This window comes from Drosophila guanche, unplaced genomic scaffold (assembly GCF_900245975.1).
Source record: "Drosophila guanche unplaced genomic scaffold, DGUA_6, whole genome shotgun sequence".
Classification (NCBI taxonomy): Eukaryota; Metazoa; Arthropoda; class Insecta; order Diptera; family Drosophilidae; genus Drosophila; species Drosophila guanche.
Genome location: NW_022995749.1, coordinates 6,944,268 through 6,961,450, shown reverse-complemented (window position 1 = coordinate 6,961,450; position 17,183 = coordinate 6,944,268). Strand labels below are relative to the sequence as shown.

Below are 17,183 nucleotides of genomic sequence, written 5' to 3'. Positions count from 1 at the left end.
CTTGGGACCTTTCTAAGGAATTTACACAATTTCTGTACACTTTATTGCAATTATTTTGGAAATTGCTGAAACTGGAATGCTGAAAAATAGAGAGAAACGGATTTATTTGATAAATCCGTACAATAACAGCGTACTGTTGGCTACTGATTTATCTATATGTCTGCGAATCTTCACTGGATCTTCATCATTTTCTCTAACAGCCATGTTGTTGCAGGGTTGCATTTTTTATTTTATATTCCATAAAACTTGAATGAAGTCTTTGCTTATTCTTAAAGGTAATTTTTGTATGGTTCTGCCTGCTTATGTCCCTCAACAGTAAAAGTTTGAGTTACGTTCATTGAATTTTATTGAAATTTTGCGAGTTAATACAAAACCGAAAATCTAAATTATTGCAATTAACATTAAAAACGCCCGCTCACCGTTACAATGCCACTGAAAACATGTTTTAATACTATGGTTAACTGATTTTACAATTACTAGACGAGAGTGTCTCGGTTCTGTTCTCGGTCTACAAAAATGTAAAATAATATATTTAGTCACATTTAAAATTGCATAAATTCTAGACAAGTTTAGATGTTATAGTATGTCGTAAATATTTTTGTTTGTTTTGGGAGAAATTCTCATGCATAAAATGTTTTTTGTATTTCCTCTGTTTTGTTTGTTTTATATTTTTTACGTGGTTGTAATAATTTGGAATTATGCTTTATATGTTTTAAATTTTTTATTGCATTTGCATTTTATGTAATTAAATATATATAACGTACATCACAGCAAAACTTTATAATTTTTTTTGTTTTGTTATTATTATTGTTTTTTTATTATACTATAAATATATTTGTATGATAAGCTTTTGATTTTTGTTTGGAAAGTGTTTGGAAAACAATAAACCAGAAGGAGTTTGATCAAAAAGAACTATTGATGGAAACACGTAGTTGGTGCTGGAGATATAGAAATAACTGAAGAGGTACTCGTAAATTGAATCCGGATAGAAAGGAAATTGTCATTTGTGTTCTATATCTGTTTCCGTTTTTGGTTTAACTTGGTTGATTGAACTTTTATTATAGTATATATGTATGTATACTCGTAAGTAAGTATGTCAGTGCACGTACAAAAGGTATTCAATTCATTGTATATATAATTACTTCACTTTATCGTAACTTTCTGTTATTGTGACAGAAAGTAAAGTTTTTTATTTAATTTATCCTCCGTTGATGTTCCTACTAATAAAATTCTAGAAAAGCACAACACCTTTACAATGGTCTTTTGGAAATACCATTCATTTATGTAGATTAAAAATAAATACACACACATTTGACATATACAAATACTAGGTATCAAGATTTCTGTAGTGCATAGCGTTTACAAGGATTTGCGAACATTCTTTTGGGGCTGCGACAAGGTTTGGGCTGTGGAGTGATGGGCCCGGCCCCGAAGTGCAATTCGCCCGGCGCAAGCAACATGGAAATGCACAACAAATGTGGTTTACTGCTCCTAAGAAGGCTATGTATGCACGTATGTATATCCCCATTCTCACAAAAAATCAATGCTATTCATATGTGTACAATATATACTCGTATATGCTATAAAAAGTTGAGTTAGTTTCAATGGTTTTTTCGTTTTGTTTTTGTTTAATACGAATGGAGGGCAGGAATCATTTCAATTTACTTGTTATTCTGGTTGTTTTGTTTTCCTCGTTTGGTTTTACATATGTTTAGCTATCATGTCAATTGGTTATGTACCACATATGTATGTACATGCATGCGTATATCGATCGATAGATGGATAATTATTGTATCGTACTTGTACATGTATGTATATTGGTAAAAATTGTTGTTCGCTCTCCGGTTTTCGAGTTGAAAGTTTTACAGTTGAGACAGGCTAGTGCGCGTAGTTTGCTTGAATCGTATATCAATTTCAGAAGGAAACTCTCTATGTAAGTACTAAACAGTATCTACATACTCATATATGTAATATTTTGTTTTCTTTATTTTGTATACGATATTCGTAGCTATGCATCTGATGCTCGGCTCAGTTTGGTTACGTTGCTGTAATTTAATTGTTTGCCATTCTAAAAGACAAGTCACATTGATTCAAGGAGGTTTGGGTGTAGAGCTACAGACGTTACAGTTTAAAGGCAAAAGTATTTACTACGGAAGTGTTTTTGGGTGAGTGAGGAGAACGGTTCAAGTTCCCACCCCCGGAGAAGTCCAAGTTCGATTACAAATAATTGTGTAGTTCTCTTAGTAATTGCATTATAGTTACGCTCACATCTACTACAAGTACTCGTACATTTATCAAGCCCACCAATATACATCTACTTATGCATGTTTTTGCTGGATCATCTCTAAACTGTCTGCTAAATTCATATTACGGCGTCTTCCATCCGGCTGTGCGTGCTTGTATATATACTATGTATGCATGTGTGTATCTATATATTATATTTATATATATATATATATATATGTATATTTGCTGAAACGTTTGTCGTCGTCCGCTCATCTGATTTAGTCGATTTTAAAGATTGCTTATATGTTTCAAGGTTAGTTGCTTCCATTTTTAGTTACTTATATTCTCAAACAGTAGAAACAAAAATATACATATCTATATATCTATATTTGTTGCTGTTTTTTTTTAAGGATATTTTCCATTTCTTTTTGTTTTGTTTTGTTTTGTTTTTGCTTAGTGCAAGAAGAAGGACTTCTTCAGTGGGTTCAGTTCGTACAATAAGTAGATATAAAATGCAATGCACTATATATATGTATATGTATATGCTTTTTTTGTATGTGTAAGTTAAGAAGAAATATTTTGTTAATAAAAACTAGAAACTAAAAATAATAGTTATAGTACACTCGAAATGTAATGCATGGAGAGAAAGCAGCAAATATGCAAGCCAGACTCGAAAGCAAAACACAAAAAAAATCATATAAACAAATACAAATGTATATATTCCTTGTTGCATAAATATTTATATAAGTATAGAGTCAGCAAATTGTGTGTAGGGACAATTCAAGATTTATGTACCCAGGTTCTAGCTCAGCAATGCCCGTCCCATTGGGAATATTTGAACGCATTTCGTGGACGTTCGAGACATTGAGAAACCAGTTCCTAATTTAAGTATACATTTAAGATTGTTTTGGTGTTTTAGCGGGGGAAAAGGAAAACCGTAGCGTGTGGCAAAAGGGCTAAGAAATATCTATTGAATTCATTATTCCAGTTACAGATACAGATACAGATACATTTTTGTACAGTGCATTTAGCCTGCTCTTTCTCTACACGCACACTCCGCATATACTATGTATATTAGATGCTTAAATAGTTGAAATCTTGGTGGTATGCATAGGGGTTTTATTCTTATACAATTGGGTATTACCATTTACTCACATACAAACTAACGTCTATGAGAAGCTATTGAAGAAGTGGCGCGTGGGGCGAGGCATAGATCGGGAGACTGTAAGAGCTGAGGGGAAGCGAAAGTTGGTTTTGGCAGTTGGTTTCGTTGCGCGTTACATCAATTAAAGGCGGGTGTGTGGCTTCTCCACCTACTCCCACTCCCACTCCCACTGCCACTAATTCTCATCCATTCCGGAGTGGGAGCCGCAGCTGGGGCTGATGGCGTATGCATTTGGAATACGATTACGGGTATGGGCATGCGCATGCGTATGGGTATTGGCATTGTTATTGGAACACCAGGCCCATGGACGAGCTCCTAAGCTGCTTGGCTCTGCTGAGGATTGGCTGTAGTGGCTGCTGCCGCACCGGGATTACTGGTAGCAGTTGTGCTGCTGGCAGTAGCCTGTGCCTGAGTCTGCTGCTGATCGGTGCCGTCAAAGTAATCCGAGGCATTGCCACGGCAAATGGGGCAAGTGCGATTGGACTGTAGAAGGCGATTAATCTATTAGTTGTTGTCTCCGAGCTCTGATGACAAGCTTGAACTCACCCTTAGCCATTTGTCCACGCACTTGGCATGGAACTCGTGGGAGCAGGGCAGGACACGCAGAAGCTGCTTCAGCTCGAAGTCGCACATGCAGACCACACATGAAGTTTGATCGCCTGCAAGAAGAATAAAGTTTTCTAGACAGTTTCCTCACTGCATTTGCTGTACCCTTACCATTGTGCACTTCCGGATTGTATTTGTAGCTGGGCAGCTGATCGATCTCGTTGCGTGTGAGACCGCGTGGCTTGGCCTCTCCCAGGCGCTCGGCCAGACTTAGCAGCGCCTCGTAGTTCTCCGTCTCATTGGTATCCCCGGAGCTCAGATCGTGTTGGTTGTATGGCGATAGCGGGAACATGGCCCTAAAAAAGAGACGTCACCCACAATTAGTTATTCGTGAAGATCATTTAAGCCGGCGTAAACCTACAGGAAGTTGAGCAAGAAGCCCGGATTGATGATACCGGCCGTTGTCTGTATTTGCACGGGCGCCTGATGGGCGGCCAGTGACTGCGGCGGCAGGACATGCCGGTGTCCATGGTTGGCGGGCCAGAAGCGTGGTATGCGCCGATGGGGCGGGAATGTACGACGCTCCGATGAGATGATGATCTGCTGCGGTCCAGCCGACATCTGCGACAGTTGTCCAGCGGCCGCGGCCGCTGCCGCCGTGGAATGTAAGTGGTGAGTGGCCGCCGCAGCGGCAGCCCCGCTAATTGGCGTGATGTGAATGCCGGGCGGCAGCTGGTGTGGATGGGCGTGGGCATGTGTGTGCGCGTGTGCGTGTGCGTGGGGGTGCGCATGCGGTCCTGGAGCTGGTCCGGCGCCTGCTGCATGGTGCCCGTCCATGTGGTGGGCACCCGGCGGGTCAATGGGCGTCAAGTTGGCCACGGCGATGGCGGCAACGTCTCGCTGCTGCTGCTGGGCCGTGAGCGTGGCCTGGGCCAGCATGTGCTGGGCAGCGGCAGCAGCGGCGGCCATCTGGGTGGGTGTCGGCACCTGGGTCACCTGCATGGGCGTGGCGGCGGCCAGACCGGCCGGGGCGGCGGGGAAGGGCTGCGTGTAGACGCCGTGCAGATGGCATGGGGCCAGACGTGCCTGTGCTGGCATCGGGTAGGTGCAGAAAGAGGCCCAGAAGGGCTCCTGGCGCAAAGCCAGGCTAACGGGCACCTGGTTCAGGTTGAGGTCTACCATCAACGAGGCGGATGGCGGCGGTGGCGCATAGCCCACCGTCTGCTGGTGGCTGGGCGGCTGTGGCGGTGCCTGCACCTGCTGCAGTATTGTCCCCACCGAGCTGCTCGAAGGTCCTCCGCCGCCTGCATTGCCACCCGGCATTGCTCCATTGCCCCCGAGTTCCCAAGGGGAACGCTGCGGATGCGACGGCTGCTGCTGTTGGGTCGCATAGGGCTGCGGCTGATGTTGATGGTGGTGCAGCTGGTGGTAATTGGGCGGCTGCTGTTGCGGCTGGTGGATCTGCTGGGCGTATTGCTGCTGCCCCGTGGACGTGGCCACATCCCGCAATCGCGGTCGACGCAGTGGCGGACTTCCCTGCTGCATCTGGAGAGGGTCACCAAATATTTTAGTGAGTTTATTGCGAATCTCGTGTCAAAACTCACCTGGGCAAGAAGGCATCGATGTGGTGGCTGTGCACCGCCCTGAGGGCGGCCCGAAATGCGACGTCGCTTGCGCGAGGGACTGTCCGAGTTGAGGCCAACGGGTCCGTTGTTGAGCGAGAGCGTGGAGCCCGATAGCCCAGACCCAGAAGGCATCTCACCCATTAGGCCCGGACCACCTGTTGATGTAGATGCACCGTTGTTGTTGTTGTTGCTGTTTCCATAGCCATTGCCCATGTGCTGATAATGGGATCCGTTACGACCATAGCCAGTGGCTGGGCCTCCGCCATTGCGCATAAAATTATACGACGATCCCTCCGAGCGATGGTCGGGACCACCTTGATCCAGATTGCCAAAGTGCTGAAAGAGATGAAGATTAAAGGACTGGAGTAGAATTGTGTGCAGGGATAAACCCACGTTATTGTTGTTGTTGTTTAGATTCCTGTCATTGTAGCTGCGCTGATGGTGGCCGGGATTGTTGTGACTGTTGTTCATGGCTGCGGCTGCATTGCTCAGATGGTTATCGGTCATGTGGCGACGATTGTGATTGTGTCCATTGCTGGCGTAGTCCCGCGACAGTGCTGGACACACGCCACCTCCGCGACGATAGTTCATGTAATCGGGTGGTCCGTTCACATTACCGTTAGCGATGCCATTTCCATTGCTGTTACCAATACCGTTATTACTGTTGATGTTGATTCCATTGCCATTGCCATTGCCATTGTTATTGCCTCCGCGTTGGTTGTAGCCGCGCTGCTGGTGGTGACTGTGACTGTGACTGGGTCCGGAGGAGGAGCCCTGTCCCTGGTTGTGGCTATTGATGGGTGCGGATGCAATATTAATTTGATGTTGTTGTTGTGGCAGCATTGACGACGAAGACGACCCATAAGGAATTATATCGGTACAAGAATTTACATTCACAACATCAGTAGGATTACTATTTGTTGTTGTTTGTGGATTGGTTGAATTGAAAGTTGTTGCGTTTGTTGAATTTGAATTCGAATTCGTTCGTGTTAGCGGGAGGGATTGGCGATTAGTCTGTTGCTGTGGTTGTGGCTGATTGTGTTGTGGATTGTGTTGGTTCTGATGTGGGATTTGTGGATGATATTGATGTGGATGTGGATGGGCATGATTCTGACTACGAATGGCCAAGAAATTATGAAGTGGATGTGGATGGGAACGGGCAGGACTGATGGGACCAGTGGCAAAGGACACTACAATAGGCGAGTGACGTTGGTTGGGTGGCGAGGGCGAAGGTTCCGATGCGGGACCAACAGTCAGACACAAGCGGGCGGGATTCAGTCGGACCACGGACACGGACATGTGGGTTTGTGCCCCGCTGCTGTGGCAAATGTCGTAGTAGTTGACATGCGGATTTGGATTCAGATTAGGAATTGGATAATTGGGAGCTCGGCTGCTGTGGTGGTTCTGTTGTGTGGCTGCTCGCGAGCCGCTGTTGTGGTGAGTATTGCTACTACCGTTTGGCGAGTATGTTGAGTATGCGTTCGAGGGGGGACGGTAACTGTTATACTGAGGTGGGGCAGGGTTAGTATGCGGATGGATTTGGGACTGGGACTGAGACTGAGATGGAGATTGAGGGTGCTGGTGATGAGTGGTAGTGGTGGTGGTGGTTGTGGTGGTAGTGGTGTGACCTTGACTGTGGCCGCTGTGGTGGTGATGATGATGCGCTTTGCTATTGTTATAAATACAAGTTCCGCTAGAATTACTTGTTTGTACATCGCTGGATTTTCGATTTAGGTTTGCAGTTGCGTTTAGATAATATGTAATACATATAATACGTATATAGAGAGTATAATATTCGGTTTACGAGATACAGTTGAAAATGGTTCAATCAAATCAATGCAGTAGCAGTGTGTGGTAGTATAAACACAACCCATATATAGTTATTTTGTATGCATATACATGTACAGGTAGTAGGTAGTAGTAGTAGTAGTAGTAGTAGTAGTAGTGTACATATGCAGAGTGGTAGCCACACACATATACGTTATTTATATAGTTTTTTATTTTGCAGTTTTTTCGGTTTTGTTTTGTTTTTTTTTTTTTATGAAGAAGAAAGAAAAACGAAAAAGATAAAAATAATATATATGTAAATGGCAAAATGCAATAATTAGATTATTAGTTTAATATAGATATATATATATATTTAATATCAATATGTACACACACATAAATATACGTGGTATAGCGGCAATGCGTGCATATGCAGTCGAGTCTACTACGGCGGAGTAACAGTAATAGTAACAGTAATGGTAATGGCAATGGTAATATGTGAACTAGAGTATATAGCATATTTATTCCCGATACATGTAAGATCCAATGGCCGATGTCTATATGTTCTGCATATGCACGCATCTGTACTAAACACACACCATATGCATTTTTAGTATTAAAAACAAATACGTACGTACTAATTTGCTTTCACATCGTTTGCTTTTCTATTTGTCTTTTTTGGTTGAATGATTGGTTTTAAATGCATTTTAGATGGAAATTTTGTTAGTTTGCTATTTTATTTATTTATTTGTTTTTCTGCTTTGCTTGAATGCACACTACGCTTTTACCAAAACGGAAATCAAAACAACAAAATGCCAATCGCACACTCTCTTCCGTACGAACGGAACGGAGCAGAAACAGAACGGAACACAATTGAACGTAACGTAATGTAACGACAACCTGAACGTAAGACAACGCTTTTGGCCGGGCGCACTAGCTAAACACGAGACGAGAGAAAATGTTGGATACGTACGAGAATATATGTATGTATTTTTTTTTTAAAGAGAGAGAGGTATATATATATATATATATGTATATACATATATATAGAGAAATAAGAGAGAGAGAGTGCTGGTCATGCTCCAAAACTATACAAAAGAGAAACGCAAAACGTAAATAAACTGGTACAAAAAGAGCTTGTATATGTACTATAGGTAAGTAAACTCGAGCCTTTTCAGCCGTGTGCGCTGGAGAGAGGTGGATGGATGTCCTCTGCATAACGAGTCGTAGGCGCAACCGTAACCGTAATGTAACCGCATGCGAATGCAAAGCTTTGACAAATACTTAGCGGGGGGTGAGAACATATCCGAGTGATCGGGGACGCTATCTATACAATATGAAAATATATATAGCTATACACATATATGGCACGTGGCAAGAGAGATAAAGATGGAGAGAGAGAGAAAGAGGGGTGGGACGCTGGTCAAAGGGGAACGTAGGCGTGTCTAAGCGCCAAACATAATCGTGTCAACGGCAACACTTACGGACTAGATGCAAAAGCTGCAATTGCGATTGCAACTGGCTATAAACCAAATACAAAACAGAGTAGAATGACAAATCATACAGAATACAGAGTACTGGATAAACAGAGTGTGACAAAGACCAAAGACTAGAATGCGTTACTGTACACAGACACACACGTATACGTATACAAACAGTAGAAGAGTAGAGAGAGAAGAGATAATTGCAGTGGAAATAATAATGGGGGAAGGAAGAAGTAGTAATGTGTGTAAGAAATGCTCGAACGCATGTACTAAGTACTACATATGTATTTAAAATAGAAAAAAATACATATGTTAGTTGATTTGTCCGGCACGATTACGAGTACGAGTACGAGTATTGGTACATAAGTTGGTAATTTGTTGATTTGCACTGTTTAGGTTTAATTAAATCATTTCAGTTGGTTTTGGAAGTTCTATTGGGTACATATAAACTGTTGGTTAAACATTCTAAGCCGCAGTGTGCAAAATGCAAATAAATAAGTAAAACATTAAGCTGAGTTTGTTGATCATTTCGGTAAGATATTTATGCATTTCCGATTCGGATCTCGGAAGGACTAGGACTGGACTGGACCTACTGCAGGTAAGCAAATTACATCAATCAATCCATCAACATATTAAGTATGTACTTAGCTATCAATCAAGAAACTCAACTAAAATGCATATCATTCATAAAATGTTGAATTGAAAAAAATTACAACTATTTACGGTACGGTTTGGATAAAGAGGAAATTTTGTAACTAAATTCATACTTGGCTTGCACTTTTTCACGCTTGCATTTCATATAAGTAAATACGATTAGTATGCGAATCTGTTTAACATTTTGTTCCGACTGGTTGCTTTGTTTGATTCTTGTTGCTGGATAGTTTTAACGTATAGCATTGAACTTGAAGCGAAACTATGCGCAAAACGAAAATAATCTTAACCAAATAATAAATACATGTTTATGTATGTATGTATGTATGTAACGGTAATTCAAACAAAATCAGTAGGGTGGATTCGAGTGGGCCTGTGGTTTGGGTTTTGGGATCGTGACTGCGATTTTAATGAAGTCAGAAAGATACTCTTGGGAAGAATTACAATTTCAGTGTTTAAATAAAGAAGAGTACAACTCGGTAGGAGAACCGTGTAGGTCCATTATGGGTACATGGTAGTACATAGAGCAAACAATTTGCAAATCAAATAAATGCCCATCCAAAAGCTTAGAGCTTTCGCTGCTCCCATATGTTGTGTTTGTATGTTTGTATATTCAGTTAGTTCCCTCTTTTCGGTGATGCATGAAAAGCACTTACACATGCACATAACCATATGTACCGTTTATTTTGTTTCAGCTGGCTACGCTCTTTCCCCTCGAGGTTCTTTAGCATGTTTCCGCAACCAATTTTAGATAAATAGAATAACTTAGATTTAAAATACGTATTCTACGGACGAGGCTGCTAACTATTTTGAACAAAGCGAACATCTTATGGCGGTAGAGTGATTGTGGTACCAGCTACCAAAACGAGACAGTCAGTGTGAAGGAGAGAAAGGGATTTCGATGGCGATTAAGGTTAGTCTCCTCCCCGGAGGCACACTTGGCAGTCAAGGATGCTGGATAGTGAATAGTGTGAGAAAGGTGGAGAGGGAGAGAGAAAAATAGGGAGAGCATGCTGGTAAGTAGATACTTATGTATGGAAGTCCGTCAGGCGCGCGCTTTACTTAAACTGAATAAGCTTTTTGGAGAATGAAATGACTACGAAACTGAAGAGAAAGTTCTACGTACAAATGTAATAAGTTTTGGTCGCCATTTTCAAGTGCTTTTCATGCATTTTCTTGGGGAATTATTTTGGTTTTTTCGGTATACGCAACATTGAACGTTCTTTAAGTGGTTAAAATCGAAATAAAGAGTTTCTGATTCTGTTATTACGATATCTTCTACGGAATTTCACACTTTTCAAATGCTTGTATTGGAGTAGAAGCGGTTAGAGAATTGTACATACGATTACATTTATTTAAATTTGAAGTCAAACAACAAAAAAGAACTCTGTTCTTGCTGTGGTGTGTGATCGATCGTGTGTGTGTGTGTTGTGTGTGTGTGGGTAGGGGTAGGGATGGTATGTAATGTGAATGCAGAGATATGTATGTATGTATGTAAATACAACGATAATTAGTATTCATGGTAATTATGTGGATTAAATGTGCCAATCTCGACGAAGAACAAAACACAAAATGTACAGTACGCAAGAGAGAACGTAAGAGAGTTACAAATGATCAAGAAGTAACAGTAACGGTATTTTCATTATTTTATGTGGCGCCATCTGTGATGGCGATGCAAGCTTTTGTTTATTATTTAGTGCTTCGAAAATTCAACGGTTAGGACCAATCATATCTTTGGTTTGCTTTGATTCAATTTGAATTTTACTACACGCGATATTAATTACAAAATTCTCCCTTTAGCCTAAAAGCGATTTTCGATTTTGATTCGATTTCATTTTAGGTGTGGTTACGAAGTAGATAGATAGAGATAGAAAGTAGAGAAACTGTTCTAGTCGTTGGGAGGAGCGTGGTAGGGGAACGAGTTACAAGGACATGTTTTGTTATTTATGGCAGATCGAGGCATCGAGGATGGGGATCGAGGGGAACTCGGGAGCGGACGGGGGTTATTTCAAATTCGCTTTTATGTCACTTAAAGCTAACATAAATTCGACCGATCCTCGGGATCGAATCGAGTACAAAATATCTAACGCAAGCGCCTCTCGGCTCTTACCAATTTGAGTTTCGGCCGTCGATTGCATCTTTGTTATTGTTGGCGTTGTTGATGCTGCTGCCGCTGTTGTTGTTGATATTGTTGTTTCCGCCTGTTTCATTGCCACGCCCCATCACATTGATATTGCACCAGGGACTGTGGCCCGGCAGAAGGCTGTTGCTGTTTGATCGCTGCTGTTGCAGCTGCTGCTGCTGCTGCTGCGACTGTTGCTGCGAGTGCGGATGAAGATGTGGATGGGGATGCGGCGAGTAAAGCATTCGTCCGCCGCCACCGCCGCCGCCACGATGTGAGCGGGCCGAGGAGGAGTTGCGAGAGAAGGGCCGACGACTGCTGCCCCCATGATTGTTGTTGTTGTTGTTGTTATTATTATTGTTGTTGTTATTGCTGCCACCATTGGCATTGGAGTTGAGCATGACGTTGCGCTGCTCCCAGAGCTTCTGGCTCCTCGAATATGGTTCGACGCCTGCGATGGAGTGTCCGAGTCCTAGTCCAAGTCGACCTGACCTATTCCCCACTTACTTGTGTTTGTTTGCTGCTGATGTGTCTGCTTGTTCTGTGGCGTTCTTACTCTTTTTCGACTTGCAAAACCAAACTTGCTTTTGCTATATTTACGCAGCCTGTGGGGGGTGTAGAAGAAAAGAGGAAACCGCTTTTACAGTCAGCTGAGCTCGAACAGTTACTTTTTTGGTTTGGTGTTTGGTTTAATTTACTTTTGGTTTATTTGATTGTATGTAGGAAGGTAATCTAAGCCGGACACCCGCGCTCCAGAACAGAAAGCAAACAACCAACAAGCCAACATGCTCAATAAACAAAACATTTATGGTTCTCTAGTAGGCAAAATACATACTTACTTACACATGTATATGTATGTAAGGATAATAAAATATATACGTATATATTTATATATGTTTGTGTTTGTGTGTGTGTGTGTTTATGTGTTTGGCTGGCTATATGTAAATATGTAAATATTCATTGGAATCGTAATAAATAAAACAGCAACAATTTTCAGTTTCGTTCAACAGTGTAGCTTTAATATATTGTCAATTATATGGAACTGAGATGAGATACGTGCGTGGTTAGTCTTTCAACTAAATGTATACGAGGACGGACCCGAGACTTAGGTTGGTTACAAGTACGAAAACTAACGATCTCTGGGATCGAATCGAGGTACGATTTAAACGATTTTTACAATTTATCCGGATCTTTAGATTTAAAATTAGTCAGTCTTGTGTTGAGGTTGGAATATTCGAGTAAATTTTCGTTATTTCCAATTTTTAGACGTTGCTCTTTCCCGAACGAATCTAAAAACTTCGTTGTTCTCGCACCCTTTCGTTTTCGTTTTCTTACTTGGATCAAAATGTCTAATCTTCAGTCCATTCCCGTATGTACATACATACATACGTATATACGATATTGATATATGAAAATACATTACGATATATATATAGTAGTTAACAGTTAAACATATGTATGTGTTTGTGTAAATGTGAGTAAAGTAAGGTAAAGGGGTACTCCTTCTGAGATAAGTGTGATAAGCAAGAACAACAAAATTGTACACTTTCAGTGATTCCAGTTTTTGAGTTGTTAAACACGATAACCTATCGTTAAGCGCTCCCCCTCCCATCATACATCATACATACGATATTTATCTCTATGGGTGTGGATGTTGTGTGCTTACATGAACAAGTGTTGGTTGTAAAGTAAACAGAACAAATTATTAGTGGGGACAGTGGAAATGGGTATTGGGTTGGTTTGCTTCGGGGAATATGGATGGATGGTCAATGGGTGTGGGCAGGGTGGCAGGATGACTGATTACAAACTTATCACTTATCGCTGTGTAGGCGGGGCAGGGGGCAGTTAGTACAATTGAAAGAATCCAGATCAGAGAGCGACAGATAAAGAGGTTTACACTTAACGTACATGTGTTTGCGCTGTATTTGGGTTGTGTGTTGGGGGGATATGTGCTCTATAAGTAGGTAATATACTATGTAAATACTACGCGTAAAGTAGAAAACGAACATGTGCAAAGTAAAAAACAAACAGTGTGACAGAGTTGTGTAGTTATATTGTAAATATTATATATGGATGGGGGGGTTAGATCGTATTGGAACCATTAAAAAGGAACGTAGGACGAATACAAATAAGTACAGGATGGCTATTCCAAAATGGTACATGTTTAAAATATTTTGTTGTACTTGGTACATAGTCTTTTGTTTTTTTCGTATTCTACGGGGTGGCCAAATGGAAGCTGCAAACCTCTTTCACGCTTTTGGTGTATTTATCACTTCATTCTTTCTTGGGTTTGCAGTTCCATTGGACCATGCTTTATGCTCTTTAATTCTTTAATGCTTTAAAAATGTACAAAAAACAAGCTTACAAACTAAAGCCGCTCTGTCGCCAGTTGCAGTAGACGGTTGATAGATTGGTTGGTTGGTTGGTTGGTTGGTGGTTGATTTTTTGGTTGGTTGAGAGGTTTGTTGGTTGGTTTTGGTTTCGGTTTCGGTTTCATAGGCAGTACGAGAACTATGCGTATACATATATAAGTTGGCTAGTCAGCTTGAGCTTTGGGTGTTGAGTAGAGGTTGAGGTGTGTGCAGTTTTTAATTCAGTTTTGCAGTTTGCTTTGCGGTAGTTGGTCAGTGAGATTGAGATACAGATACAGCAATGACAATGTCAACGGCAAACGGCAACGACAACGGCAACGGAAATGGCGGTCTTATGTGCTACATATGTAGTATGTATTTAGTATACACTTCGGTTTGGTTTAGTTGTTGATATTTCAGTATCGGTTTGTTGTTTATTTTTACATGTGGATATATACGAGTCGAGTCAAAAAAACACTTGATGATCGGTATTCATTGAGAGACGTGTGTGTTAAAGAAGCGGGAGCACGTCTGGCCACGGCCGTTAAAAATGCAAATTTACCACCAAAACCAGCAATAAAATATTGTATGTATGCTAAAAACAAAGAAAATAAAAGTAAAAGAAAACATTTGCTATTACATTCGGTTGAGTTGAGAAAACTAATTACTGGGATTCTGATTTTGGACTATTATTCTTGTAGTTTTGTTAGCATTACAGTATGTATGTACGAGTATATGTATGTAGGATAATATTCAAATATATTAACTATATAAGCCTTGTTTTTAATTGCGGCCAATGAGTAGCGAATGCCAATGTTATATAAATTAGATGTAAGAAAGTAGGCAGGGCAGGCAATAAATACATTGTACAAATGCTGGACTATTATGACGATTATGGTTGTAATTGTGGTTCAATCCGTGTGACTTAAAGAACAGACCGGCGGGTAGAGCTAGAAGTGCGTGCGACTGGAGCGAGGGGAACGAAAGTGCTTGGGGCAGGGTCGGTCTCGGCTGGACGAACGACAGAGTGCCAGTGCCACCCCTCCCTCCAACACTCTTAAAATTAAAACAATAAATTATACAAAAATATATACATACATACATACAGACAAAGTATTCCAGAGTCCGGACTCCGGAGCCCCACCAACGCACACACACCAGCAAAGGCTATCACAGACGGACGAGAGCAAGAGCAGCTGGAGAGCGGTGAGAAATCCAGAGAGCCCCACACAGACACACACTTGCACGCACACAAAGAAAGTAAGAGAGAGAGAGAGAAAGAGAGAGGACACTGGTGTGCGTCGTCTCTTGTTGTTGCTATTGCGTAGTCATGGCAGTCAACTTCATCGACGACTGCTCTTTTTTTTCGTTACACACATTCGATTATATGAATATGTGAATATGTATACTATGAAAGCTCGCTGGCTGGTTTTTTGGCAATTACAATAGCGTTTCAAAATACGATGATGGGGCACATTGTGCCTGTGTCTGTATATCCAATATTCTGCACATATTCATATGTATGTATAGCATATATGTTAATATTGGCTCCCTATCAAAACATGTTCACGACTACACTTTACACACGCACACACACATTTGTTGATGGGGCCAGAAAATAAATAATATTACACACCAGACTCTAGCGTAACTAATGCCAGCCCGAGCTCGCTGAACGCAGACAAAGACGCAAATGCTTCTTTCTCTCTTGTGGCTGTAGCTCTGAGTATAGATATGGATGGAAAATCGAAACTCTGTGTCCAAAGTGCTCCCCCCGCAACAGAGTACGGACAAAATCAACACAAGTTCACACACTCACATTCACATACACACACAAAGTGTGAACTCACAATGACAACCACTTCGTCACCAGCAGATAAAAAATAAGCTGGCATTAAACAATTGCGTTTTATGTAATTTCACTACATACATACTTTAGCAAAGGAGCACAATTTATATTACACAGTACCGCAACATAAATTCGATATTGAATCCAAATTGCACTTGATTAACAAAGAAATTTTCTATATTTTTTTGGGAGTTTACCTTTTCTCGACCTGACCAGTGCGACCGCATTTTTATCGATAAAATATATCGACAGACCCTCGGAAATATACCGAAATATTCCCTTGCATTTTTTAAATATACGAAAAATATACCGTGAATATACACATTTTTTCTCGATTTTGATGTTCTTATTATATTACCAGCTAGTTAAGTATCTCCCCGCTAAAACTATAATTTTATACGATTTATCAATCAATTCTTCACAAGAATGACTAGTTTTCGCGACTTCCTCTTGTTGAAATGGCTACCAAACTAAAAAGGTCAACCAACAAAAAGAGCATAAAACGTTACGTGAGTGGGAACGGACTCCCATACAATTTATGTTGCCAACGGTAAAATACGTAATTGTAGATGGAATTCAACGTTATAGACATTTGGACATTTGATTGAAATTCCCATGTTGCAGGAGAGAAACTTCTCCAGGGACATTTGGAAAACATGCGAATACCCTATTTTATTGAATATTGAATACCTTAACAGTTAATATAATAGACCGATGTAATTCATTAAATCTAGCATTATATACCGATGTACCGTAAATATATAAAAAGGAATTTAAAAATATATATATATAGTTCATATAAATGAAAAAAATAGTCTGAAAAGTGTTACGAACCTGTTTTGGTGTTGGGGCAAGGCCGGCTAGCCAGTCATCCCAGGGCTGAGTTCTTCCCAGGCCCCCAGGTCGCACAACAAACCAACTGTTCGGACATCTCGAACAAATATCAAAAAACAAACGATAATTCAAAACAATGCATCGGACTTTACTCTACATCTAACGGACAAACATCTCTCCACCCCAGACGTGGACAAGTCTGAGGTGCCGATGGTCTAGCTCCTACGTACTCTACCTGAGATGCGACTCAGAATACCTCAGCTCTCCTTCCCAAGTGTGGCGGACTTTCTCCATTTCGCCGCTGTGGTCCCCTTTCCCCCCCATACTAAACACGCTAGCACTTCATTTTAAACGTTATAATATTTAAACCAAAAACTTAACACATACTTAACTAAAAATCCCTATACTAATGTCTCGTGGCGCGTCCGCCTATTCCCGACTCTTCAACTTAAATTAATGGGTGGGAATAATCAAAAAAATTAATAAATATAAATAATAAAATAAATATAAATACAAATACTACATTTATATTACATTAATATGGTCGGTAAATATATATGGGG

At 41.0% G+C, this 17,183-nt stretch overlaps 1 protein-coding gene across 7 annotated transcripts; it reads right to left on the bottom strand.

Moving 5' to 3' along the window:
• Positions 1-1,615: 1,615 nt before the first annotated feature.
• Positions 1,616-16,003, bottom strand: LOC117585243 (RING finger protein 44). 7 transcript variants are annotated; one of them, XM_034274651.1, is made up of 9 exons: positions 15,984-16,003; positions 13,952-14,532; positions 11,575-12,191; positions 5,956-7,279; positions 5,542-5,898; positions 4,359-5,482; positions 4,109-4,293; positions 3,938-4,050; positions 1,616-3,874 (listed from the first exon to the last, which is right to left on the bottom strand). In XM_034274651.1, exons 3-9 carry the CDS (start codon positions 11,985-11,987, stop codon positions 3,707-3,709), a joined length of 3,684 nt encoding a protein of 1,227 aa, XP_034130542.1. In that variant the 5' UTR covers positions 11,988-12,191; positions 13,952-14,532; positions 15,984-16,003; the 3' UTR covers positions 1,616-3,706. The 7 variants fall into 7 exon arrangements, with proteins under 7 accessions (XP_034130542.1, XP_034130541.1, XP_034130544.1 ...); XM_034274650.1 differs by having other exon boundaries at positions 15,872-15,988; XM_034274653.1 differs by lacking the exon at positions 15,984-16,003 and adding an exon at positions 15,872-15,982 and having other exon boundaries at positions 5,956-6,475.
• Positions 16,004-17,183: the final 1,180 nt, after the last annotated feature.

What these genes read in the sequence shown, in the direction of transcription:
- LOC117585243 (XM_034274651.1), bottom strand. Translation starts at nt 11,987, where the DNA reads ATGCTCAACTCCAATGCCAATGGTGGCAGCAATAACAACAACAATAAT. An exon ending in TAAACAACAACAACAATAAC is followed by an intron (nt 5,899 to 5,955) that starts GTGGGTTTATCC and finishes CATCTCTTTCAG; the next exon opens with CACTTTGGCAATCTGGATCA. An exon ending in CAATCCGGAAGTGCACAATG is followed by an intron (nt 4,051 to 4,108) that starts GTAAGGGTACAG and finishes TTCTTCTTGCAG; the next exon opens with GCGATCAAACTTCATGTGTG.